The sequence below is a fragment of the Lepisosteus platostomus genome, chromosome 6 (assembly GCF_059453375.1).
Source record: "Lepisosteus platostomus isolate fLepPlt1 chromosome 6, fLepPlt1.hap1, whole genome shotgun sequence".
In the NCBI taxonomy this organism is placed as follows: domain Eukaryota; kingdom Metazoa; phylum Chordata; class Actinopteri; order Semionotiformes; family Lepisosteidae; genus Lepisosteus; species Lepisosteus platostomus.
Window position 1 is genome coordinate 56,308,654 of NC_142616.1, and position 27,780 is coordinate 56,336,433.

Below are 27,780 nucleotides of genomic sequence, written 5' to 3' on the forward strand. Positions count from 1 at the left end.
ATATCCGCAGTGAACTCTGGGAAATGTTGTTTCATAGATCAACTGATAAGTGAAAGTTGACAGTAAAGAATTACTATTTATAACTACAAATCCCATACTGCCAATTATGTGGAGGAGGAGTTAAAGTAAAGGTACTTGAATAGTGTATGTAGTTTTAGATGAAAGAAGTGAACTTATTTTGTCGTGCTCTTTTCGTTCATTTCAGAATTGCAAAACGGACTAAAATTATCCGACATTACACCAAATTATCATATATTAACAAAATTATTTGGTATTTTGAATATATGCGTCTTCCTCGATATTATTCCGAAGTATTCGAAACCAACCAATCGAAAAATGTATCTTAAATTTTAAACTGGGTAATCTTAACTATTAGCATGCAAGCTGCTTGAAGGCAATCCTTTAGTTTCATATGAAACCTAATTTTTCCAAGTTTAATAGTATATTTTACAAGTCGCGTAAGCAGCTTCAGTTTTGCTGTCAAGTTCAGTCGGAAGAAGAATTCAGTGAGAAGACAACTTCAGCAACAGCACTTAGCTGGGACCTCAGGCATTAAGATTGCCATCTTAGTGTTTTATTTTTTAAATGGTGTTACATCGCTTTATACTGTGTTCACACGAAAGGGAGGAACCCAAAATATAGAACTGATTTTTCAATGCCTTTGCTTTTTTGATTAAAACAATGCTGAACGGACACAAAAAGTCAGCTGACTAGTCATGTGACGCTAAACAACTATGGCTGCACACACAAAGAAATGATTAAGTCTGAGACTGCGGGACTGAGGAAGTTGTAACGATGTTAGCCTTCTCCGCTTTGGTTTTTTTCTCAATAAATATTTTCTTTGCATCTCACGCCAATGGAGCAGACGAAGAGAGATCAGCGACAACGAGAGCGGAACAGCTTTCTTCCTCTAATTCGGCGGGTCGAAGCTGTGGATGTCAATCTTTGAACAGAGAAGTTGAGACTGCGGACACAGAAAGTCTCTCTTCGTTGTCTGAACAAGCAAGTGCCAAATACGGCAAAGAAGCAAACGAAGAGAAGGCGCAAAATGAGGTTAATGCAAAAGCTGCAGCCATTCATAACAAGGTGTGATCGATTACCTAAACATCACGCGATGTTAGATAAAGTTTGGGACAGAAAGTTGCGTTTGGAATTGTGTAACGTTTAACATTGGTTTAATTTATCAGACATGCATCTAAGTGTGATGTCCTGTTTACTTCATTTGAACTTTGTTTTGCTATAAAGAGGCTTGCAAACTCACGGTTAAATCCTATTGCACTACGGCCTAAGATTTTCATCTCACCTATGGTGTATAGTGGTTAAAAGTGAAAGTATGCAACGTCACATACATACAAAACGTCATATAACAGAAACCAAATACAGCGAATCTGCTGTAATACAACGTTTTTAAAAACAAGGTGTCTGGGGTCTTGAATAGTTGTATCAATGCCAGCACTATACCTGTGAAAGTTTTTTTTTATTGTTATCTAATGTTCACTGGAAAAAAAAAAACTGTTTTCAGTTCATGAGACCGTGACATCTCAAGTAAATGTCTGCCGGTATTCTGATTATGGAGCTGTGGTCAATGTTGTGCAGTCTTTTAGGTGTTGTAGTGCTTAAACTGAATTAAAACAACAGATTAACTCACTCAATGTACTTGTGAAATGCTGGGATTTTTCACAAAATGACAGTTTGAGTTTAAACATTTGGGTCTATCCAGTCATCCAGAACACACGCATGATGAGCTACGTGCATCATACTGGAAGTTATGACTACTGTATGATGGATAATAGATGCAATCCAAACATCAGAAATGTAACAAATAGGAGGAGAGGATTTAGCACATTGTGCTGATTTGGTTCTATTTAAATTTTTATAGACAGTACTGGTTGCACTGGCAACAACGTCACTCCTATGAAGTCCCCGAAACTAAAGACACAATTTAGAGGAGCTGGGTGCTGGGGGGAAACTGGAGCATTCAGGGGAAACTCACATGAATATGGGGAAAAACTCCATCTAGACAGACCTCAAAGCTGGAATGGATCTCGGCACGCTAGTGATATGTGAAGCAGTAGCGTTTGCTACCACACCACCATGTCATAATTGACAAGACAAGTGATTCTTTTAAGCAAACCATTTCTTTTTTTTTTCCCCAGGGAATATCACTCTCCGGCATGTAGGGTTTGAAGCTGTCAGTCTTCCTGATACTTAGATCTTAGTCTCAATATCCGAACAGAAATCAATGCAGTGTCCGTGACAAGGGCTATTCGAGTGCAGCGCATTTTTTTTGTCTTCCCATTATTTACATGTTGTAATCACGGGGCTGTCTTATTTCAGTACTCGCTCTCTTTGCTCTAGATGGTGCTGATCCCAGCGGGGAAGTTCACAATGGGAACAGATGAGCCCGCAATACCTCAGGACGGGGAAGGCCCAGCACGCACAGTGCACATTCAGCAGTTCTACATGGATGTCTATGAAGTCAGCAACTTGGAGTTTGAAAACTTTGTCAACGCCACCGGCTATGTGACAGACGTAAGGTCTCTCCCCTGCCATGGATGCCATGAAGGAATTAAATGTTTTTTTTCAATTGAAATATAGCCTGCCATGGAAACAGAGTCTGTATACAGTAGCCTCCACATGTTTTCATACCAATTATACAGTGTTGCTAAAAGTTCATCCATCTTTTGTTTTTAAGCCCCAGAAAATTAGGGAACCGCCTATCCATTCATGTTCTAGCCACGTATTCTAATTTAGAGTCATGGGGGTGCCAGAGTCTATCCCAGCAAGCAATGGGCACAAGGAAGAACGGGTCTCTAGTCAATTGCGGGGCAGACACACACTCACACCAGGGCCAATTTCCCCAGAAGCCTTACTGGCCAGTATGTTTTTAGGCTGTGGGAGGAAACCTGAAGGAAACCCACACGAAACACTAGGAACAGATATAAACTCGCATCCCAAGTCTGGATTTGAATCCAGGGCCCCAGCACTTTGATGCAGCAATAGCATCTACTGTACCACCAAGCTACCCCTAAAAGTTAACTGAGCATGAAAATCTAGGTGCGTTTTCAGTTTTTGAGATACAACTGGGAGTCAATTAGTTGATATCTCCGAGCCTCAAAACGATTCCTGTTTGAGGACAGCTGAAACTATTGATTTGTATAAGCTGTGAAATTTGTTTGCAAGTGTGCAAGATATATTTCTTAAATGTTTTTTTTTCTCAGGCAGAAAAGTTCGGGGACTCATTTGTGTATGAAGGTTTATTGAGCAAACAAGTAAAGACGCAAATCTCACAAGCAGTAAGTGTTCTACTTCTTGAATTTTCAAACGTGTGTGATTATCATTTGCATGATTACTGTAATTTTAAGAAGAATATGTTTTCTTATTAAAAATACAACCGTGGTTAAACTGGAATTCATGCATGAAGATACATAAGGTCATCATTCCACATTTCACCCTCGGTTCATGGGGAGTAAATATTTTAGGTGGTTTCTTGGATCTCAGCATGCAGTATCTAATTTTCTGAACAGGAGTATAATTTCTTAATGAAAATGTTACCTCTTTGTTGAAGTTCAAGATCAGATCTGAGGAATTTAGGTCCATGTTACTAAGACATCAAAGGCTTATGAAATACACTACAGATAGTTCATTATACCCTTTCAAGATTGCAGATATTTAAATGAGGAGTGGAACACAAAATCATTTCTTGTGATGTCTCCAAGAAAGCAAAGTGTTCCACAATACCAAAGCCAGATTCACTCTTATGAGGTTTTATTAACCATTTCAATCTGGTACCAGACCTCTTCTGGTTATATTTTTGTTAAATAAAATGAGTAAATTAGTAAATGCACTGTCAAATGCTTTTTACATATACAAATTCTGTTTCAGTGCCTTTGGGAATTCAGTGACCTACAAAGAGGGGACAGAAATAACTCTGGACATTTTTGATCGTTTTCCAACATTTCATGCAAGCTTCTTTATCCCAGCACTACTTATTTATTAATGTTTTATTTACTTATTACATTCACCTAACTTTCACAACAAGTGACACCATGAGTTACTGACACTCAGTGTGTCCAGGACAGTAAAGTAGATATAACCAATACTTAAAACATCAAACAAGTAACAGAAGCAATGGTAACTTGTACAGTGGTGTCTCTGTAAATGTGTCTCTACAAAGCCATCTTGTTCTGTTGATCTCCAAGTAACAAAATAGGTTAATTCCCTTATAAAGATTTGACAAAGTTAAATTGGCTCATTGTTCAAGTTTATTTTAATTGCATTTTCACTTGTATTTCCCCTTAAGTAAGTTAGGCATTAATTAACCTATTTAAGCAATCTCTCTTTACATATTTGACAGTCCCGTCAGTCTGAAGTTTGAAGGATATTTTATTATTGTCTTTATTTATCCATCATCCAAAATAAGTTTAAGAGAAATGCTTTGTATGAATCCAGCCTTTCCTAATGGAAGTGTTATTTGCATGTCATTATATTCAGTTTTCAGTTAAAGACGTTGTCCATAGGTAACAGAATGTGAGAGGTTATTAGCATAGGAACATACTAAAGATATACAGTACAGGAGCAAGTAATAGGTTTATTCCATGCTGAAAAAAAGAAGAAAGAAAACACAACATTTCGGCCGTGGAGCCTTTTTCAGGTGTGAGGTATAAATAAAGATATACATACAACCAATAGTGAAAAGTGAATATTTCTTTAAATATTTATGCTGTGTATTGTATACATTATAGTATACAGTACACTGTATATTGGACAACTTTGAGTTAAATACGTTTCAATCAAAGAATATATAACCCCAAATGTATATTTTTGCGAAAGTGAATTTGATTTGAGAACATCTTGAATGTATTCCTTTTTAATTGTATTACCCATAGTTTTATTGTTTTCTATTGCTATCATTATTCTGGCAGACTATTATATTTTTAGATATAATGATCTCTAGATCAGTTCTTTAAAGATTATAATCGCTGCCCTCATTGATAGATTTGTTAAAAAATCCAGATTTTCTAATAAACATCGTGACCTTAAATAAGTTGCAATGTTCAAATGCTTTCACAACACTGAGAATTCATAAAGGCTTAGACACAGACAGGCGTGTTATTTATCGTCTTGTCACCAGGAACTGCTTAGTGCTGTAAATAGGCTTCATTCATATGTTGATTGCAGAGTTGCAAATCGTTAGAGAGGTGAGGGAAACTGAGGTAAAATTAGCATGAATGGATCCCGTTTTGCAACATTCCAGAAAAAGCCGGCATTAGTTCCACGACTGAGTGCTGCAGATTTTTAATGGTGAGGTATTGAAATGCAAATGTGGAAGAACCATTGACTTCAATCACTGCAGCTGTTGCTTTGAAGTTTGTTTGTTAAATTCCCTTTGCACATTATATTTTTCTTTGGGAAGGTTGTAGTGATGATATTGTTATGGTTTAGTGAGTTTCCCATGGTACCACAAAAGTTCAAGAGGTTATCTTAATGGTCAATTGCTTTGATTAAATAAGATCGTTTTCTGCACATGGGTGATTTACTTTTTTACTAGTTTGTTATGCTTTAGTCTTCTTACTGTTCCTTCAATAAGAGGTTTTCTGTACAGTTATTTAAGACTAAAACACAAGAAAAATATTTGTAGTGAATAAGGTAACTTTTAATCTGAAGATAAGGAATTACATATTAGCAGCTTTTTGTTAGAAGTTGTCCAAATATTTTCAGAAGGAATATTATTAGAGGAAATATCAATTATATAAAATAAAAAAAATACAAATGACTACTCTTCAGTTTGCTGTACAGTTTTACACCTCTTGGTTTTGAGTGTTATCAAATATCAAATGCTTTATCTGGGGTCACAGTTAGGACAAAGAAGAGTTTAATGCTCTTCAAATCAATTACACTGATTTCACGTCCCCTTCATCCTTCCTCTATTTTATAGTCTTCCCCAGTAAAGTTTAGTGTTCTTCAGGTCAATATACTACAGGAAAGTAGTTCAGGTGGGTAGCTGCGTTAGCATGCATGGCTGCAAAGGCACCTTACACCCGAAGAAGGCTCCACAGCAGAAACGTTGTGTTTTTTTTCTTCTCTTTTCAGCATGGAATACACCTATTACGTGTTCAAATGCTACAGGAAAGTTCATTCATGATCAAGCTTCAACTTCTTTGCAACATAAGCCCAGTTTTTGAATAAAATAACCCAGTGTATTTTGGAATCAATGTGTTCTAACATGGGCATCAGGACCAAAGGATGCACATTTTGTATTATTGGGCAGAATTATTGTTGACTTTTTCAATATGTGCTTCTATACACTTTGATCTGAACCTTAGTCCGTTATGAATAAGAGTCCAGTTGGATTTGTATTTTTTTTTCCCACAATGCAGAGAGTTATTTTCCATTAAAGTGCATTTTTTTGCCATATATTTCAAATAAAGGTAGGATTTAATTAATATTGAAAAGTATGTATTTTGCACATACTATAAAAGCAACTATTGTGGTCATCGTCATCATTACTACAACACCCAACGTACCTTCATTTTTTTCCAAAGTCACTCTAGTGTGTTGAAAAACTAATTCTCAAGTTGAGGATGTCCATAATTTTTGGTATTTATTATATACACGTAAGTATACTCCATTTAATTTTGTAATATGTCTTTTATGGCATTAACGTGCTCCAGAGCAGTTGGAGGTTTGTTTCACTATGACACTCAAAATCGCAATCAGCAACCAGGTGAAGTTATACTGTAAAATCTGTATTGGAGTTCACTGTGCTTTACGCAGTACATTTGACATACATTTGATTATATTGGCTCATAGTTGTTACAACTTCTCTGTAAATTTGAATATTTTCAGAAAATACCAGCATGTTTTACAGAGGTAGAAGACTTTGTTCTTAATGTAATGGTGTGGCTTAAAGTAATGTGCTAGCATGCATATCAGTATGTAATCTCTTACAGATGGTGCAGCATCAACACAGTCAGTTACTATGGAGATTGAAGAGGGGGCAGAATTTGGATAAAGTTGTTTTTGGCATGAATACTGCAGTGCGTGCTTGACACTGAGACATGCATAAAACAGTAAGCTTCTAGGCTTTTCTTGACTTGTGATTGCTAACATCATATCTGTTCTACAGATTAAGTGCCACCTCCTTGCTGTCCTAAGAAAAGCCTTTAAGTTCAGTGGGGCTTCAGTACAACCCATACAGTGTGTTAAGTTTTCTTTATCACACTTTTTAGATCATGTATTATAAGAGTTCTTTTATAAACAATTACTTTGGCACTGCTTCCAAAAAAAAAAGAGATTTATACTCTAATCCATTTTTTCAAGGCTAAGCCTTAAAATGGACAGCAAGTGTTTTCTAAAAAAAAGTCGCCCAACATATCCAATCTTGGCAGTATCTACATTACACAACTCAGCTGGAAGTGCATCAAATTTTCCATCAACCCATGTTGGCTCTTAGTTGATGTAAACGTAAAAAGACCTATAAAACTTCTTGTTCCATCTCTAATTGATCTGTTTATTTAAACTCTCAAAATTTTAATGTAGAATGCCTTGGCTTTTGCTCTTATTCATTGAGGTATTAAACTGGAAATGAATGTCAGATGATGAATAAAATCAAACCACTAATTTAAGTGCCCTAAGAAAGGATATGAAGAAAAGAACAATGGAGCTTCATGACAGAAAGTCAAGAAACTGAACAAATAAAAGACTGTCAATCTTTTCAAATCTTCACTGGGTAGACCAAAAGCAATATGAGGGTGAAAAGGTAATTCAGCTGGAAAAACACTTTACAGTCAGTACCCTTAGTGGAACCGCATAGATTTGATATTAATTTTAATTAAGCATTCATAATTGAATGCCTTCAACAGGTGCAGCAGCCTTTAGATTCTGAAAAAAATCCACATTTCACACTCATTTATCAGAAGGAGATATATTTTTCTTTGTGCCTCATGTTTTCAGCACTAAGCAGTTTCAAGTGATATAGGTGTGCAAATGCATTTATGATTTTTTTACCCTTTTACAGAAATGAAGTTGTTAGGCCTTCAATTACAGATTCATGCAGTGAAATCCTATGGGCAGGTGTTCAGTGTCTAAGAAACCCTCACAGGATGCACAAAATGTCACAGTTCAGTCGTGGCAAGAAATATCAATAATCTCCTTTTAATTAGAATACCTAGGCTATGTTTATTGAAGCATTCACTAGCAGTAATTCATGAAGCTTCGGCTTTTTAATATTCCAGAATATACCGTTGCCTATGGTTTAAAATACAGTACCAGGAGCAGAAGGGCCTGCAAGAAATAGTGACTGGCAGAACAGCAGCAGTATCTGAGATGAGGTCAGTGATGAGGCTTGCACATCACAAACCAGCACACTCTTTTGGCTGTGACCTACTTCTCAGCATATTGGGAAGACTACAGTGCTGTCTCAAATATGCCATCTTTTCCGTTTGACAATGCACAGCAGCGTTATCTGTTTTATTTTTTTGCTGCAGTACATTATAGTGTATGTTAGCACAAAATCCAACCTGCCGGCGCATTGGAGAAAGTGTAATTAAATATATTACACTATATACTGTAGAAAGTAACTAGCAGGTCGAGAATGGTCAGCTTAATGCTGAATCCACAAAATGTCTCCAGTGAGTGAGGCCATGAGACATTTTCTGTCTTGATAGGCATCTTGTAGCTAATTTACAATACAATACAATACAGATGATTACAAATTGAATTACAAATCAGTGCTATCAGAATGCAAATAAAAAAGCACTCCATAATAAAATGAATGTCTATGGAGAATGAGATTTAACCTTGTGCCATAAATTACAAATGTAAAGCATTGTGACAACCATGTTAAGGATGCTGTGCCATGGTTTTGAGACCTATTCTATTGTGCTCTGACAAATTTTGTAGGTGTCTTTGAAATGTACCTGTAAATTAGCATTTGTAAAATAGCTATAGTAGCATATCAGAGTAATTAACGTTATATATTACAATTGATGGTGACAGCGTAATTTCTTACTGCACTGTTTGTAATGCTTTTTTAATCACAGCCGTGTTTTTAGATTCAACATTTACAGATTGATGGGCTTTACAGTTCTTCTCTTGGTCTTTTTAGTGCGACTTTTATTTTAATCAAAACCACAATGTGAAGTACCTAGAATACATCCTGGTTGAGGACCAGCAGTTGAATGCGATGCTCGTGTGTGCTGTTTTTTCAGGCTGAACTAGATCTTTCTCTAAAATAAGTAGTGCATTCTTAGGAAAGCTCGCTGGCATGTCTATGGATTACATTTATACTTCTGTGCAAAAAAAGTCTTGTATATCTTGGATACAATAAGGAGTTTTTAATATATGTATATAAATGAGAATCGACAATTGATTCAAAACCTCTGCTAGTATTTTTTACTATAACAGCACCAGACTCATTGTCATGTTTTCCTCATTATTAACATCGTGTTCCTCTCTTCATGTCCATTAAGCCAGGAGTTTACTTTTTGAAATCCCAAGTACAGAACCATTAGTATTAATGTTTTAATTAAAAAAAAGCTAAAGTTGTGTACTTAATCACAAAAAAAATATTTCTGCCTTAAAGAAGAAAAAACATTGAAAGTAGTAGAAAAATGCAAAATGTCCATTTGTGTCCTCTGTGTTCTTAAAGAAGTCCATAGATTTAACTTCGTAAGTGTCTGTGAAGATTTTAAATACTTGAATTAGGTCCCCTCCTCTGGTGAGGACTAAAGAGATTAATTTCAGGAAAGACAAACCTGCACCAGGTTGCTCTTTTCTGAACTGATTTCAGAGCATTGCCAGTGGTGACCAACATTGAACACGGTATTCTAAATGGGGTCTTGCTTGTGCATTGTGCACTGCATGACATACATTTGAATATGATGAGGAAATGTATGTTTTCTCTGAAGAGGACAGTGGTGCTTTGCATAAACTGTGGCTTTCTCTCCAATCCATTCTAGCTTACAGTCTTGTCCTATAATGTGACCCGAATACTGATTGTAAATATACAATTTAAACATGTTTTTACTGTTATATATGTTATATGTACTGAGATGGATTTTTTTTTGCCTGCTCTTCAGCTTCTTCTAATTGGTTTGAATCAAGTTAGTCTCTAAGCAAATACAGTAATTAAATAAAATTGATCTTTAAATAATTAAAAATAAGTGGGTAATTGGCGATTTTATGGGAGGAGCATTAAAAACATACATTGGTTGGACCATGTTATCAGTTTAGAGTGCTCTTCTTTCTTCGGGCTGGAAGGGCCTAGCAAGACCACAAGCGATGGAATTGTCCCAATTTTTGCATTGTGGGGAAAATGAAATCATTCCTCATATGGCTGAACTGAAACAGACAGAGGTAACTCTGGAGATAAGAGCTGAAAATAGCTGGTAAAGGGAGAAGCCATTTAGTAACTCCAATGTGTAGACAGACTGCATAAACATGGTAGGGTCAGGAATTTCAAACAGTCACAGAGTAGGAGACCTAGCATTCCAGTAGGAACAGAGAACTAAGTCACTGGAAACATGACATTAACAGGCACGAAGACGCTGCTCAACAAGCTTGCATCCATTAATAATGCATACATCACGAGCTGACAAATAAGGAAGGAGGAATTTGAATTTTTTTTTTAGTTTTGTTTGATGAGGAACTGTTCAACCTGGGAACAGTGTTCAGGAATTTGTATGATTTCAGTCTTTAATCTTTGGTTTGAAGTCTGATCTTGGTATCTATCCAAGTTCATTTTGGTTTGTTATGTCTTTTCAGTTCTGTTATGTAAAAGGTATGTGATGCTCTAATCCAGCAGGATTCACATGGGTTAGCTTTGCTGCCTCACAATGCTGGCGCCCTGGGTTCAATTGTGGACATGGAATGCTATCTGTGTGGAGTTTGTATGTTCTTCCTGTTTTTGTGTGGATTTTCTCTGGGTGCAGCAGTTTCCTCCCACAGTCCAAAGGCATACTAGTAGGTTAAGTGGCATCTGGGAAAATTGGCCCTAGGTGTGAGTGTGTGCATGCCTGTATGTGTGTCTGAATTTTCGCTCTGCGTGGTGTATCCTGCCTTGTGCCTGTTGTTTGTCGGGATAGGCTCCAGCTCTGGCTCCCCCGTGAACCTTATTTGGATGAAGAGGTTAGAAAATGAGTGGATGGGTGAAATTTAGAACAGTGGTTCCCAGGTTAGGCTTTTTGTTTACCAGTCTCTGCACTCAGTCCTTATTATAAAAATATGTTTGAGGCATTGTTTCCAACAGCCTCAATTTACAGACCTGCAAGATGTCTCTCCTCAAATTCTTTAAGATCTCGCTCCATTATTTGTGCCAAAATAGTTCTTAATTACTGATAATCAGACACTGGAGAGAAAAGCTATGAACCCGGCACTCCTACAATAAGCATTTCTCCTGTCTGCAGGTGTCCAGCTGGGTTATGTTTCAGGCAATAAACACAAATCAGGGGATCTGAAACTCAAAAATCCGTACAAGGTTTATACCAATTTCAAATGCAATTTGAGCTTTTGAAAACCAGAAAAGGAATATGGAAACCTGCTGCAATAGAAAATTGAAGTTCTTTGGCATGTGTTAATACCTCGCCTGGAACAAAACAGACAGTGGTTCCCAGGACAGTATTCTCTTCCGTATAACAAGCTCACAAGACTGGTGTGCAAACCGTCTGCAAAACAAATTTTGAACTGGATTGAGCAGTCATCATGTGTGTAATTACTGGTCTTACATACCGTATTTGTGGTAGAGACTTCCAGATTGGACTCAACAACCACGTCAGGACACATTTAAATCAATCTTAATAATCTCTTGATAGTCGTGGTTTTCATCGACATCGATGGACGGACATCACAATTACTGCTTACGTTGCTCGGGGATAAAGATTTCTTTGTATTGATGACCTGGTGATTTATTTAGCACTCACGTTTATTCTAATTACATTACCAGTTGCAGACCAAACAGCTCTGCAAGGTAATTAAAACCTTTTCACAGGGTTTCTTAACATTACATTTTGAAGGATTTTCCTCCCTGTCCTTGAAATGCTCTTGAAATGAGGGGATTTTATGGATTGTGGCTTCAGTCGGTGTGTCCAGCGTGAGGGGGGCAAGGGCACTGTTGCAGTTATGCCGCAGTCTCAGAAATGGCCTCTTTTCTGTTTTCTGTCTTTTAAAGGTTGCAGCTGCTCCCTGGTGGTTGCCAGTGAAAGGGGCCACTTGGAGGCATCCTGAAGGACCTGACTCCAACATATCAGATAGGTAGGAAAGTGCACCATAGCCACATACAGTACACTAGTTCCGAAGCCTAATTAAAGGTGTGGGCACAGGAAAACTACAATAATAGCGTTTTTCTCTCACACACTGTCTCCACTACACACTGTCTCTTTTTATTCTGCATCTAACATACCTCTTAGCAACTGCTCTGGTGAGAGTGCTGAAGTTGCTAGGAAGTCACTGACCAAACAAATGTTAACATCTGATAAACAATTTGCATATTCATTTTAGGGGGTTGAATTTAGTTCCCTGTTTGATTTACAAGAGTGCGAGTTCTGTTCTGACCTGAGGGATGTTGTATTGCTAACATGAATTCTTGCAGGGTTTTTGTTAGTGCATCTTGCCTTAGAGACAGTTATGAGACACCAGCACCAATTAAATTGCATTCAGAGAGCTGAGGAAACCACTTTTTAAACCGCCTCAAGCTGACTTTAAGAATTGGGAGGGGAGAGCCAATCATCTAAAAAAAAACAGTCATTTGAAAACAGAACAAAAACAAATTGAATCTTTTGAAAATAGTAAATACCTAAAAAAGTACTATGAGTTCCAGAACTGAAAGAAATATAAATCCCCTGTATGATCAGAACATTTGCCACCCGTAAGCATTACTCTCCGTTTTGTCAGATAACTGAGCAATAACAGTGCATTGTGTCACATTCATCCGGCTTCCTCTGTTACAGACTTAACCACCCTGTTTTGCATGTGTCCTGGAATGATGCCATGGCCTACTGCTCCTGGGCTAAGAAGCGCCTACCGACAGAAGCTGAATGGGAGTTTGCCTGTCGCGGAGGGCTGGAGAACAGGTACACTATTACAAACCATCTGTTTGCATGGACATCGTGGAGGGAGTGCCCTCTTCTCAATTGGATAGGGCGATTTTAGGGCATGGACCCTATGTACAAAGACGCCTATCAAAAGTACCAATCCTGGTGCATAGGTAATAGTGTAACAAAACTCTGATTACAAACTGGAGCAGTTGGAAACAGATTATTGTCTGGTATCTCGACCTTGTCTACGATGCAGTCCCAGACAGTGACATTTATGCAATATGCTAATATTTGTGGGTATGGCATTAACTGTGGCAGAACATGTTTTTTCTAATGGTCATTTTAATATGGAAATGCTAATATTTCCATAGGTTTCAAAGTCTTCCCCCTCTTTTTTTCGTGGCTTCTTCAAATCCGCACGGCACTAAGAGGCAGTCTAGTTTGATTTCCCTCTATAGCCTCGCAAAAAAAAATCCCAAAAAGTCATTCACTAGGTCTTTGTATCTGACTACAGTCAAGGAGATGACATAAATCTTGTTTCCACAAAGAAGCCTCCTATCACAAAGAGGGCTCTGTGTACTTTATATGTATGTAACTGTATACTAAACAGTAGGATTCTCCTGCAAGGCTGTTAGGTGGGGCATCTGAAATAGAAACCTGATTAAACTCATATTGTAACAGCTAAGCACTTTCATCGGATAAACTGCTGCTTGGAGAGAACACTAAGAGATAAAACTTTTGTTCCAGTGTCGTGTTATTACATTGCAGTGGCTCAATAAATAATTTTCATTGGTCATACTGTACATCCCTGCTTTAAAGAGTGAATAAAAAAAAAAAACAATTGTATGTAAGTTCCAGTAAATCAGCGGGTCAAGAGATTTCCATTTTAAATTGGTTTGTCATTCTTCCACAGTGCAATGTCTGATTTTTTTTATTAGGCTCTTCTCAGATAAGCCCGATTTAATGTCTCCTTTCCCTTATGCCAGTTTCCTTATTACTGCTCTCTATGTCTATTTGCATTTGGGCTGGAGGAAATGTGAAAACAGAACTGACAGGTGAAGCGAAACAAAATTGCCTATTGATAACCGTTTTGTAGTAAATGAAAGGTCAGCGGTCTGGAGACAGAAGAGCACTTTTTTTAAAAAAAAATGTAGCAGTGAGATGGATTTTCCATTTTCCAGAGATTAATTGAATCCTTATTACATAACATTGCAAAATATTCTATTTTTAATTTGTATTTGCCAAAGTGCAACCCCCATTGTTTTATACCAACATCCAATGTCATAAACTTCCAATTCTACCTCAGCCATTCAAGTTTCAGTACCACCAGATATACACTTAAATCCTCATTATTTTTCTGGCACCACGGATCTGGATTACATCAAAGGGAACCTTTCTGCACTACTCATAAAATCTAAGAAGGCTGGAGAGTCCTACCCCTTGTTGTTATCTCGGTTAACAACAAAGAAAACAGCCTTACTGGTATATATTTGAATGCTCGTGTTGATGTGATGAATTAGCTCTTCAGATTTTCTGTTTTTCTTTTTCTTTTCAGAAATAGGCTCTTTACTAAAGAGCCTCAACCCCTGGGGTACAAACTTAACTACACTAAAAATAACCGATAATAAAGCGGATAATTGCCTTAACGACCCCAAAGGCAATATAATTATTAAACCCTTTGTGCGCTGCTAAAATTAGTCACAGTTTTGACAATTCGTCTTCTACACCCCATCGTTTTCTTTCCTATTGTCTTTTTTTTTTGCTTTTTTTGTAGACTGTACCCATGGGGAAATAAGCTACTTCCGAAGGGACAGCATTATGCCAACCTTTGGCAAGGTGAATTCCCAGTTCACAACACAGGGGAAGACGGATACGTCAAAACTTCACCGGTGAGCGCACATACTAAAAGATTTAGCCTGACTTTGCTTTTTAGGGTTCCTTAAATCCGAAGATCTCAGAATAGTGGGAAATGAGCTCTTGAAGATGAGGGAGTCTTAGCAGCAATGTCTGCCGATTTCGGAACACACAAGCGCTCACGCACACAGTAGTATGATTTGTGCCTGAGCAGTGGTTTTAGAATTTGTTGAGGTGTTTCGTATTATAACAGCCAACATATTTGTAAAAGATTGCTTAAAAAAAAATTGGAAAAGTTTGATGATAGTGTGCAGATTTGCGATAATAAATGAGTACAAGTTGAGATCCCACGATGAAAAGAGGAATGAAGAGGTGATATTACATGGATTCACATGGATCCGGTTTCAGTATGTGTTTTAAAGTAGAACTATTAGGAAGTGGAATTTCTGAGAAAACTTCTGAAATTAAAGTATTGGTTTGGGATTCTGTAGGAGATGTTAAAGAGTCATTTTGATGTTCTAACTAGTTAGAAAATCACACAACACTGAAAATGTGAGAATGATACATTTTCAGATGTATGCCATATACTGGATTTTGGATTTTTTCTGTGACTATTTATAAGCTTTTAACAGCATACACACAAACACATTTTCAATATAAATACATGTCTTTGAAATCTCTCATTTCTGATAACCTGTCTTGTACTGCTGTCAGGTACAGAAAAGATCCATTAAAACATCTGTGTGCTCAATTACCTTAAGCAAACGCTTCAAAGTGGTGGCTATGAGCCTCTGTGGGATTGTGAAGACTGTGCCTTCTCATACAAATTTGTTTGCTGTTTTTTTATCAGTTCTGAGCAGCACAGCATGCCTGTACAAACTACAAGTTATCTGCTTTCCAAATCCCTGCCTGTAGTTAAATCTATGCAGATTGCATTGCCTTTTGCCTGTCAAACTCCACCATGTCTGTAGTAATTATAATGCTTAAAACTACTTTACAAAACAGTGAACTCACACTGGTGCCAAAGAAGACTTGTTTGTGGTTTATATTGTTTTCAAATTACAAATAATTTTAAATTATTTGTAAAAAAAGGTTACAAATGATTAGAACAAATTATTTCAAATGTATTTTAATAGAAACAAGTCCATAGATTTTGTTAATTAAGTCAGTTAACCTATGCAAATTATACGTTAAAATATCAGGCATCAATACAATTAACATATTTCAGTCTTGTTTCTGGAACAAAAACTGGCACTTTCTTTATCATCAAAGGTCATTTGTTTCACAATGAACTTTGTGCATGTTTTTCAGCATAACTGTTATTTTTACTGCACCGGCAAATGTGAGCATATTACCGTGCAATAAACAAATGAGTCCTGACTCAGCAAGGAGAGCATATGGCAATGGCAAAACACAGATGGAAAAATCAGTGATTCCGGTTTTCACCGCATTACACTGGGAAAGCGTCCGTTACGTTTCCTGCAATTCGTGTCAAACTTAATGATGCGCGAGACCAAAAAGAGCTAAGTGAGAAATGGGAGAAATAATTGATGCATCACGAGCAAAGATCACTCCATTAATTGCAAAAGTCACAATTGTATAAAAAAACAATTCTGAGTGGGGTTTTCACCAGTGCTCACATTTCTCTGTCATCTTTTGTCACACAAAAGTATCTGAAATTGTTTTAGAATGGTGGTTCATATAAAGAAACAAACTGACAGGGACAGGGCAGCCAGATATAGGATGAAATGTAGAAGCGATTCTCCACCATGCACTAAACCAAATGATCTTCCTTCCATATACTGCAGGTGACTTCATTTCCTGCCAATGGGTATGGTCTGTACAACATTGTGGGGAATGCATGGGAATGGACTGCAGATTGGTGGAGTGTACACCACACCACTGATGAGGTTCACAACCCTGTAAGTATCACGCTTAAAATTTATTAGAACAACTAAGGGGGGGGGGGTGATTTGATTTCATTGATCTAAACAAATCCAGATTCATACTCTTCTCCTCTCATTTGTAAGGCAAGAGGCATCATTGCTAAATAAGAATAGTGAAAGATTTTTCGGTGATTTAACTAATGCAGCACTTCATAATTGATTTGTATTTCTAGTCCCGTTCAGTGTGCAGATGCAGGTGTTAATGACACAAAGGAAAGAGTAGGAGCTGAACTTAACGATTCCTTGAATATTAAGAATCTGAACATTACAAGTACAGAGCAAGCAGCCACAGCAATAGTGAAAGTGCTAACTGCAATCCTTTGGATTTAGATATTAAAAACAGAGGCAGGTTATAAATTATGAATGATAGATTAATGCTGAATTTTTAAAGAAATTAAAGAAATTCCTCAGATGCATTACCTCTGTTCTTTACATCTCGGTGCCATAAAGATTAAAAAGCAACTTGAATACAAACCAGCTTTACTAAATGCAACAAAGAGTACTAGTGGCACTAGTGTGATCAATTATGTTTCTTTCAGTCATGAAAGAATTAATTGCTTAACCAGGACATTTTCTTTTGCCACTTTCTCAGTTGTATTTCTCTCTCTCATCGGCCTGTTTCTGTTTTGTTTGTGGTTATAGCAGTGATTCAGGTAAACAGGAATGGAACATTAATATCTACAAGAAACGACAATTTTCACATTGTGCTGATTGTGGACTGAGGAGTAATTGGTCAATTTTTCCAGAGGCCAGTTAACCTAGCAGCAGGGTTGTCTACTGACTATGGGAGGAGACCAGAGGATCCAGAGGAAACTCACGTAAACATAGGGAGAACATACAGACTCCACGCAGATAGCGCCACAGGTCCACAATTTACCCCCAGGGCCCCAGGCTGCGAGGCATCAATGCTAACCACTGTGCCACCTTGCCACCCTAGTATTATCATAAACATTTTAAATAATGCATTGAATGTTATCAAATTATAGATGATACTGTAGATTGTGCTATATGCTTTGTAGGATGTTATCAGACTGCTGTCTTGCTTCCTCTTGTAGTCCTTGCTGTAGTCCTCATTTAAAAGGCCCCAGATCAAAAGCACACCACAGACATCTTTGTTCTCTTGTTTTTCATTGTTCAAAAATTATTTTTGGCAACAAGAAATACTGCAGCAATAAAAAGATAACTCTTCTTCTTTTTTTTAGGGATATTAGTTTGCTTAGCTTTGTTTCCAACATAGACAAGTCCTTTTTAAGACATAAAGAGACAGGGCTGTGGTGTGGCATGGTATACTCCTTCTCTCATTGGCTATTCTTCCTTATTTTATTAGAAGCTAAAGCACTCTGTTAATTTATTTAGTAAAATGGGACCTAGGTTCAAGATGAAAATAAGTAATATTAGGTAAATTGCTTCTTGAAAAAACCTAGGTGTTATGGCACTCAAACTAATGAACTTCTGCATACACTTCTGCTTCTACATTTTCAAAAGAAATTCTAGGAAAGATGTTTAATAAATGAAAAATAGCTATGCATTATAACTAAGTCAAACTTTTACAAATTTAATTTCCGTGATGTACTTATGCACCCTATTTTTATTAAGAAATATTTCTTTAATAAGTATATCTAGATGTTCAAAGTATTTCTAAGGGTTTAATACAAGAAAATGCATGCACTTTTGTGGACACCTTTAATGAATAATAATTAATTCTGGGTATATTTATAGTAATGAAAGAGGGAATGGGTTTAAGTTTAATGTTACTTTAATGTGAAGCCACTGAAATTACTTGCACATTACACACCAAATTAGTACTACTGACACAGTTGGTATCCTAATTAGGCAAGACCATGCCAAATCACCAGATGGTTGCCAGGTGACCAATTCAAAGTTCAATTCAAGTTATAAGATGAGGTTCATTAGGTCTGGATAATGAAAATAGCACTTTTCCTAGCTGAAGTAATTTACTCGTTTACTGTGAAGTGAAAAACAAATTGGGCTTAAAAAGGCACTTTAAACGTTTGATTACAAACTGCACAACAAAGTCGTCAACAATGTTATATTAAAACGGGGGTAAGCATTATTATGAAGGAAATTAATCTTTTGTGATTTTGTTGTGTATTAAGCATTTCTCAATAATAAAACAATAGCACATATTGGCTTATTCTGAAGGTAAAGGAAATGTAGTCCATTGATACCTACTTGTTTATGTATCTGACCATTCATCAAATGTACCTGCCAGTTTTCAATATCTAGTGAACTCTAAAAGCTGAATTTAGATGCTTTATTTCATTTTATTGTAACTTTTTTCTTAAATCTTTCAGAGAAGATAGAAGTAAAAAATATGTATTGATTGTTTTTAAGACTGGTTTAACACAACTCAGAGTCCTCTGTGACAGCCATACTGGGAATTCTCAACATTTGTTCAAGTCAACATTTAAAGGATCAGTCTTCAGGAGACTTCTCCTAGTTCCTGAAGTTAAGAGAGTCCTGGCCAGTTAATCACAGTCCTATCCTAGTAATACTCTGTACATTGTTTACTGCCATTTGGGGAATCAATAGGTGATATAACCGAGGTTTGAACCTCAGTGTTTTGATTATAGAGAGGCACTTTGTCACTTAGGTTTGTCAAATCATCATGATTTTCAATTTAATGCTGACAGAAAGGTAAAGCTCAGGTCAGATAATGTTACTACAATCAAGCCTAATAAATTTGCATGAATTACAAAGGCGTCTATAAAAAGCAAAGTGATTTTTATAGACAAGTTGAGAAAACATGTACAGTAAAATGTACCCATCTGAAGCAGTTTTAAATAATTGAGAAAAACTCACTTAGAATAAAAATGGCTATCAGACTCGGTAGGAAAATCACGCGTCAACCATCAGAACTGTTTTCTAGGTGTCCAAAAATACAAACTGCTCCAGCAACAGTGTGAGCAACTTCAGTTAGTTCCACGGATCTAAAGCTGCATCCTCACAATCCAATAGAGGGTGACTAAGAGCTATTTTTAATAACTGGACAAAAGCAATAACTTTAAACTTTTTTCCAGGATGCTTTTGTTTTTTAAGTGTTATAATTTTAGACACTTGTAATCCTTGCTATTGAAATCCATTTGTTTTCTGCCATAAAATACGTGAAATGTGCCAGAAGGTGACAGTGATCCAAAAGGTTCGTGGCTAATGAGAAGAAATTACAACCGGCACACAGTACTCCCCTTTCATAAGAATATCCATTTAGTACTACTGGTGCTATTTAACAGGGTTAATTTTGTAACCATTGAATGTTTGCAGCTTGTTTAATACAGACAGGTCTAAGACATTTTTCTAGGCTAAAACTTTGAACTAAATGGAAAGAGTACAGAATGTTCACAGTGTTTTTTTTTGAAGAATTATGTTTTCCAACATTGTTTTGTACGGCACGAGTTTAATTAAACTAGAAACAAAACATGCACTGCCTGCCCCCATTTTGGACAATCTTGTCTACTGAGTAACATTCAGAAATATCTCAGATATCAATGATGACATCATTGAAGACAATAATGAAACTTTGTTTTGTGGGGACAAGATTGAAAAGTAGTAGTACAAACTTGCAATGTGTTTAAAAGGGGCAGAAGTTAAAAGAATGGAAGTTCTCCAGGGTATGAATGCTGTAGCTGAATCAGACATGAGTGATATTTGAGCCTTCTCTCTGATAGAAGCAGGAAGGCATAGGAAGTGGTCGGTCCTTTGTATTTTGTGGTTACCCAGAGAGCCAAAACAGTAGAGTTACATTAAGGTCCTTTGCCTTTAATCTGATCAAACCCTAGGCTCTCAATTGCTCAGCCTCTAACATTACTCAATTTTTAACATGCAGTGTAAACATTGAATAGCATAGTAGTATTTTGGGAAATCTGAAGAAGGCTCAACAGCCGAAAAACAGTGTTTCATCTTTATACTTTCCAGTGTGGAATTAACTTTTGGCTGTTCCAAAGAAGGTTGAGTTCGATATGCCCATTCGGCCTTACCAAAGCATTAGGTTTGTTTTGCTTATTAAAAAGAAGTCGTCTTACTTAGGGCTGCTAAATAATTTTCAGTGATCAATATTAAACTACCTATTCCCTTTGAAGGAGAAAAGAAAATCAGGTAATTTAAGCATGTTTTTCTTAAACATAACTTCCTTTTTATGAGCAACACAATCTGTGGATTTCATGTACATAAAGTTACAAAGGATTGCCAGTGTCTTTTTTTAAAATAGAAAACATCCCCACTCTATCACTCTAAAATCATGGCTCTTTTGGAGTGAAAATGCCAGCTATTTCACACAGGCGGAAAACAATATTCTGTTGCGGCCATAAAAAAAAAAAAAAATTCATAGCCCAATTTTTAAAAATATGATTGTTGACTTTATTTCAGAAAGGACCAACTACAGGAAAGGACAAAGTGAAGAAAGGAGGATCCTACATGTGTCACAAGGTAGATTTCTAAGCAGTCTCTACCTCAATAGATAATTAATATGTCAAAATGATAAACCTAGTGAGATGTGATTGAAAGAACAAGGTCTAGCTGATGGTGTTTTAGAACCATAAATATGTGTGTGTTTACTCCCCTTGCACTACTGAGCAATACTGAGTCAATTTTAACTTCATTGTTTGTTCATTGATTATTTTAAACCATTATTTCAGTGTGTGCATTTGAAATAACTGACATGGTACCAATATCCAAGATATCAGTACCATAAAAGTTTACAGACAAAATACATGTTTGGAGATATCCTGAGAGGTATTAAAAATTGAAACAAATTGCATTGATTGCATTTTTAATGCCTCTCAGGATACTGTATATTGCTGCTCTGCTTTTGAATTGCACAAATTAGCAGCACTATTCTAGCTTTTTAAAATGTGTTTTCCTTTGTGGGTATTACATTTAAAGGAACAAAGCCATGGTAGGGGAGAATGAATGTTGAATCACACTAAGAATTCTTTAAGAAACTCTTTTGATCTCTGAAATGTATTGTATTTTAATCCATTGATGCCTCGTATTGTTTCAAGACACACTATAATTCTTAATGGGCTCTCCAGTCTGTGATGTAACATTTTTTCTAGCTACATACCCAGATAATGAAACTGGCTTCCCATCAGTATAACAGTACACATCCATCTTCCTTTGAAAAGGTTCAATAATAACAATTTTAGTCTTTAGAGTTTGATGGACTACAGAGAGCTGTGCATGCACTCCAAATGATTGCTTCTAATGCTAGTGCATACAGTAAAAGGCACCTGAACAGGTTCCAGTGACACTGAACTTGGACTGGATTTTCTTCAGTGAATTGGTACACATTCCCAGGGGCTCTGTTCCATTTTCATGAGAAAAAGACTGCAAGCTGTCTGACCCTCTTTTTCCTGGTGCTGTATATTTTATTCATTAGAAAATATTTTCCCATCAATAAATCCTTATTAAGTGGGGGACAAATGTACAGTATCTTTCAAGTTGTGTGTAGCCTGCAGCAGAGAAACACTAAGAAATAGAATTTAAATGTGGTTCCTGACAATTTTATTTTACTAGAAGAGAGCTTTTTTTTAGAAGATTAGGATCTTGCAAGTGAGTTATTTTCTATTTTGAAATAAACAGGAGCTTCATCTCTATAAGGATAATTTTGTGGTGCATGCTCAGGAATGCACCCTGAGCATTCCTAGCAGTTTTCATCCACGTCAAGCTGCTAGTTGCGGTGAAGGTCAAGGCAGAAGAACATTTTAATTAATAAGAAAATGAAAAAGGATGTAAAAACTTGAAAATGGTTACAAATAAAGAGTCTGGTCGCTCTAAACAGCCATATTTGTTTTTGTCCTGTGTTGAAAGAATCATCCCCAGGCTCTCCTTTATTTGTCTTGCCCCTTGTACTCTAACAGAACCCACTGTCAGCAGGTGTCCTTCTACAAGGACACATTTATCATAGCTCTTACACAAGTAAATATGGACATACTGAGCTCACAAAAATAGCAGCTCCAGTGTATTTGTTTTTAGGTGAAGGCAAAGAGGCATTGTTTTCTTACAGCTCCAAATCTGTTTAACAAAAACTGTAAGCACAAATGTAGCTCAACCAGACCTACTGTAGCTAAAATAAGGTCTGTCAAAAGCTTTATTCATACACAGTGTTTATCTGTAATATTAGTAGTCAACAACGCTTCAAATCTTGGAAATAAAGTTCAAGTAGCAATAATCGAAAAATAAGGGAGAAAAATTCATTGTATTGTACTAGTATTGTAGTGCGTTCTGTAACCCATCCTGCTATTTAAATTAAGCATCAGAATTTATGATTAACCTATATGAGGTTAGTCATAGAAGTCTTTGTATGTAATGAATTATTAAACTTTATCAGAAAAAGTTAGCAATAGGAACATAGTTGTCCAATCTAAGCTGAAGAGCCTCTAGCTGTTTTTTCTGTAATTGGAATAAAAGTGTACATACTATAATTTTAGAATTATGATTGATTATTATCAAATGCTCTAGTTTGTACATCTTCTGTTAATTTGAAAAAAAAAACTTTGAATTCAAAAGGTACATTTCTTGATTCTGCCCTCCCCTTTTTAAAAAATTAACTAAGTTCCTCTAAAATATGTTTCTTTTGAGAAAACCAGTTTTCAATCCCTCAGAGTTTAACCTTGAGATGGACAGAAATAGCAGTTCTTATTGAAATTCAGATTGGTATCTGGGTCAGTGTAATCTGTTCTCTTTTTTTTGGGGGGGGTGGGGGGGGGGGTGAGGATGAGAAAATCTCTTGGTGCTCAGAAAGCCCAGGAAAGTACAGAAATAGAATGTAATATTCTTTTTTAATTCAGCAGAATCCATAATGACCAATGACAAACAAGTTTTTTCAGCTTGTTAGCAAAGAAGTAACCCATGAGTTATGTTTATTTTGATTAAAAAATCATATTAACTGAGATATTACTGAGGTAATATAATTGGGGATTTCTTTAGTGGCAGTCTGTTTTGTCTAAAGGATATTTGAATTAATACCAAAAATTACTTGGGTATAGGCAGCTTTTGACATCATAAAATATAGTGCTGAAAAGTTCCAAAACTTGAAATCATAATAAAAAAAGAGTGTGTCTATTTCACCTGGCTAATTGTGTGCCCAAAAAGAACTGTCATATTCATCTGCTGATGGCTTCATTTCGCTCCTCTGTGAGACTTGAGTCGCAATTGGGCATATGAGCTTCCTGGTATAGATTACATTATTATGTCTATAATCTCCACATCTCTTCAGAATCTGACTTTTCTCTTTTTGTTTCTCATTTTGAGCTCTTTCTAGGCCATAAACGTGAAATAATGAGCAGGAATTGAGCACCCTGTGAGGTGACAGAAGGGTTGCTAGGTGACTGTCCTGGGAGTCTCATTTGCTAAACAATGTACAGAGGGCTCTTCCTCCCAGCTGACAGCTCCTAACAGCCCATTACTTATTCAGCCTGGTTGCTATGGTAAAAGGGCAAGCTTATTCATAAATAACACACATTCTAAAATGGTTCAGTTTGCATTGATCTTAAATATTGATACTATAAATTCAGTAGGTTTTTAATATGTGGAAATGATTCCAAAAATAGGGGAGGTTTTGAAAATGGAGTCTGTGAGCAAATTCACAAGAAAGTTTGGGAGAGGAGTAGTTGTGGGTAGTTTCATAAAAACAAAGCTTGTCAGTAACACCTTTTCTATCAAACAGCCCTTGAGGAAGGGCGTTTCTTCTTTTCTGTTTCATAATTTCACTAGCATACTGTTGTCAGGAAAAAACTTTATGTACTGGTAGTTGTATGTTTGTAAATGGATAAAAAGTACAGTGTCTTAAAACGTGTGTGAAGATTATATTGAGCCTTGTCCTACTTATTGCTGTATTTGGGATTGGAATGAAATATTCTAAGTGGCATTAAAAAGACAACAAATACTATTTGTTCTAATACTCATTAGTTGTATTTTTAATGCCACAATATAGAAAGAATTTTTCAAAAATGAATATCTATTAATTAGAGTTAGAGGCCACTCGGAATGTAAACCTGCTTAGTTGTATAGTTTTGCTTTTACTTAATGGCATGAGAAATTGATAATGTTAATGAATAGCAAAAGTTTTCTCAAATTAAAGAAATGTACATAATATAGTGCTTAGTAAGTGAATAATGAGCATGAAATTTGTTCCAATAACTGATTTCTAGATCATTTTTTAGATTATCAGATGAAGGCACACCGCAATATTATATAATATGATCCATGCTATGGAATAAAATGCCTGGACTTCATTATATCGTTTTAACACATCTGACAAAGCCTCTTTGTGAGCACTATCAAACCTTCCAGATGTTTACACATAAAGTATAAACTGCACATTGCATGCTTTTGCATTGCATGCACCGAGTGTTGGCAGGTTTGTGTGCATTACGAGTATGTCCCATGTTCTCCTAACAGAAAGCATTGTCTTTGTGTTCAGTCCTATTGTTACAGATACCGATGTGCTGCTCGTAGCCAGAACACCCCTGACAGTTCTGCCTCCAACTTGGGCTTTCGCTGTGCCTCAGAGAAGCTTCCATGAGGAGAAGTGGAGACATGACTCTCTCGGGGAATCACACTGCCTTGCTTTGCTACACGGGCTAAGAAGAGGCAAGAACCCTAAATATAAAACACAAGAATAGTGTAGAGCACCTTTCATAATGGGTATCCTGAGGAGCATCAATGCATTAGATGGACCTTCAATCCACAGAAGATTTCTATGTTGAAAGGAATAACTTTATGGTTATCCTAACTAACAGTTGAAACAATCTAATCACACTTGGGTCCACAGCTCCAGTGCAAGGACATTTTGTCCACTGGGGTGTATTTGTGACCAAATGTATGTATGGATCAATAGCCAAGCAGAAATGCTTATAAAGGTGGGCAGAGGGGATCTTTTCACACTGTAGATGGCCCTCTGGATTTAATGTGAGCAATGCAGATAAGCCACCCTCATTATACTGGACAAGACTATACTGCAGAAGTCAAAACAATGCCAGTGTGTATTTTCAGGATTGCTTTTAAAGCATTTTGCAAAATTTCCTGAAAAATCTTTCTGCAAATAAATTATTTATTTTCCTTGTCCTTCTTTCTTGCTTGACTTGTGCCTTGAGTTTCAAAACTCTCTGAAAATAATATGATTGTGTAGTTCTTCATACAAAAATGTCTTTACAGCGTTTGTTCTGTATTTATTTTTCCTCTATCTGCTTCTGTTCTGTGAAAGTTTCATTGTATTTACATAGCGAAAATATATAGCAGTCTTCATGTGTCATCTAAGGCAGTGGTCTCCAGCTTTGGGTCTCAATCCAGTATATTTTATTGGTCACTCTACATCACTTATTTATAAAGATTAGTAGAGCTTGCATATTAACGATTAAGCAGGAAGCTTAATTAAATGATCTCTTTTCATTGAGGATTGAAGATTGTTGTAGATGATTGTGACGTGACTTAAGAGCATTCCTTGGAAGATGAGTTTATGCGGGATATTTTTTAACATGACTGTGCCGATATTTGTTCCTCAGCTGATGATCAGAGCAGAAGATGTCCCCAAAAATACAAATTCCTTCACACTTCTGTCTTGGGAACTTCATTTGCAGTGAAAGAGTCTTACAATTATATGGATAATTTTGGATTTTGGAGACCTTCCTATATTTTGGTACTAAATGTGGAACCATTTTGTGATAACGGTAATAATACTGAATACAGGTTGAGAGAGGTGATTAATTTTTGGACCTCAAAAGCATATTCTGTCTGTGTAAACCTTTAATTCCATTAAATAATGATGTCCAGAAATTACACACAAATGTAGTTATTTTGTGTTCCACTAATGGCTGTTCGGTGGTAAGGGATCTTTTTCCTCTTATTGTGAAATATTATGTAGCCTCCTGAAATGTTAGTTTGTGTGGGTGTGTAGTTGAGCAATGCCTTTTGTCACCTGATGGGGGTGCTCCTGGAGAGCATCTTAAGGGATAGGGGACAAATAACTGGCTGTGAATTTGTCTGGCCTGAATTCAAGCTCTCTCCATAAAGGTTTTCCTTGGATATTACATTTAGTGGAAACTAATTAAATAGTCTATGCCACATGTTTAATAAACCCTGTGGAGGGAGATGCAAGTAATTAGTGTAAATCCGACAAGCTGTTGTTCATAGATCTATGAAATGTATTATTTCTGTGGTGGTGTTCTCATTTTCCAAGCTTCTGAAGAGTGACATCAACATGTGAGGTTTCAGAGTAATTAAACCTGAACAAATGTATTGTTGTTACTGTCAAAGAACATTTTGTTTATTAAGTGGTGTGAGTTTCTTTTTTGTTGCTGTTGTACTCTCCCGGTTGTTAAATTAAGCACAGTTAGGTTAAGAATGAAGACCTTGCATACAAAAGGAAATGGGTCTGTGGCAGTGAAGGTAAAGCCTGTGGAAGTAATAATGGTCCACTGGTGTTTTTCAGGGCATTCAAATAATAATACGATAATTGGAATCCTCACCAAAGTGAAATGCCGCTTAGTCTGAAAGCTGATTGTTTTTTATGAATAATCATGGGAAAAGTGTCAAGAGTGCCTTTTTATCCATCCATTTTCGAACCGCTTTATCCATTTCAGGGCTGTGAGACAGTCTAACCCAGCTAACAACGGGCACAAGACAGGATACACCCTGAGGGGGACATCAGTCCATCACATTGCACACATAGAGACACACACACTTACACCTGAGCCTGTTTTCCCTCAAGCCAATGAACCTACCAGTATGTCTTTGGACTGTGGGAGGAAACTGGAACATCTGGAAGAAACAGGGGGAGACATTCTTTTTTGGTAGAAAGAAATAAAAAAACGAATGACTTCCGTGACTGAAAATATTGAATGTATAAGTATGACATCTGTCCAAAAGTGTTGCATATCTATTTTTTATTTTTATTTTAGGGAACGGATAAAATAATTTTAAAATAAAGA

General features: G+C 36.6%; 1 protein-coding gene across 1 annotated transcript; it reads left to right on the plus strand.

Annotated features, from left to right (window-relative positions):
- Nucleotides 1-128: 128 nt before the first annotated feature.
- sumf1 (sulfatase modifying factor 1) lies at nt 129-27,086 on the plus strand. Its single transcript, XM_088636456.1, has 9 exons — nt 129-1,086; nt 2,359-2,532; nt 3,222-3,296; nt 12,170-12,252; nt 12,948-13,070; nt 14,809-14,923; nt 16,697-16,810; nt 21,218-21,277; nt 25,275-27,086. Exons 1-9 carry the CDS (start codon nt 796-798, stop codon nt 25,374-25,376), a joined length of 1,137 nt encoding a protein of 378 aa, XP_088492582.1. The 5' UTR covers nt 129-795; the 3' UTR covers nt 25,377-27,086.
- The last annotated feature ends 694 nt before the right edge of the window (nt 27,087-27,780 follow it).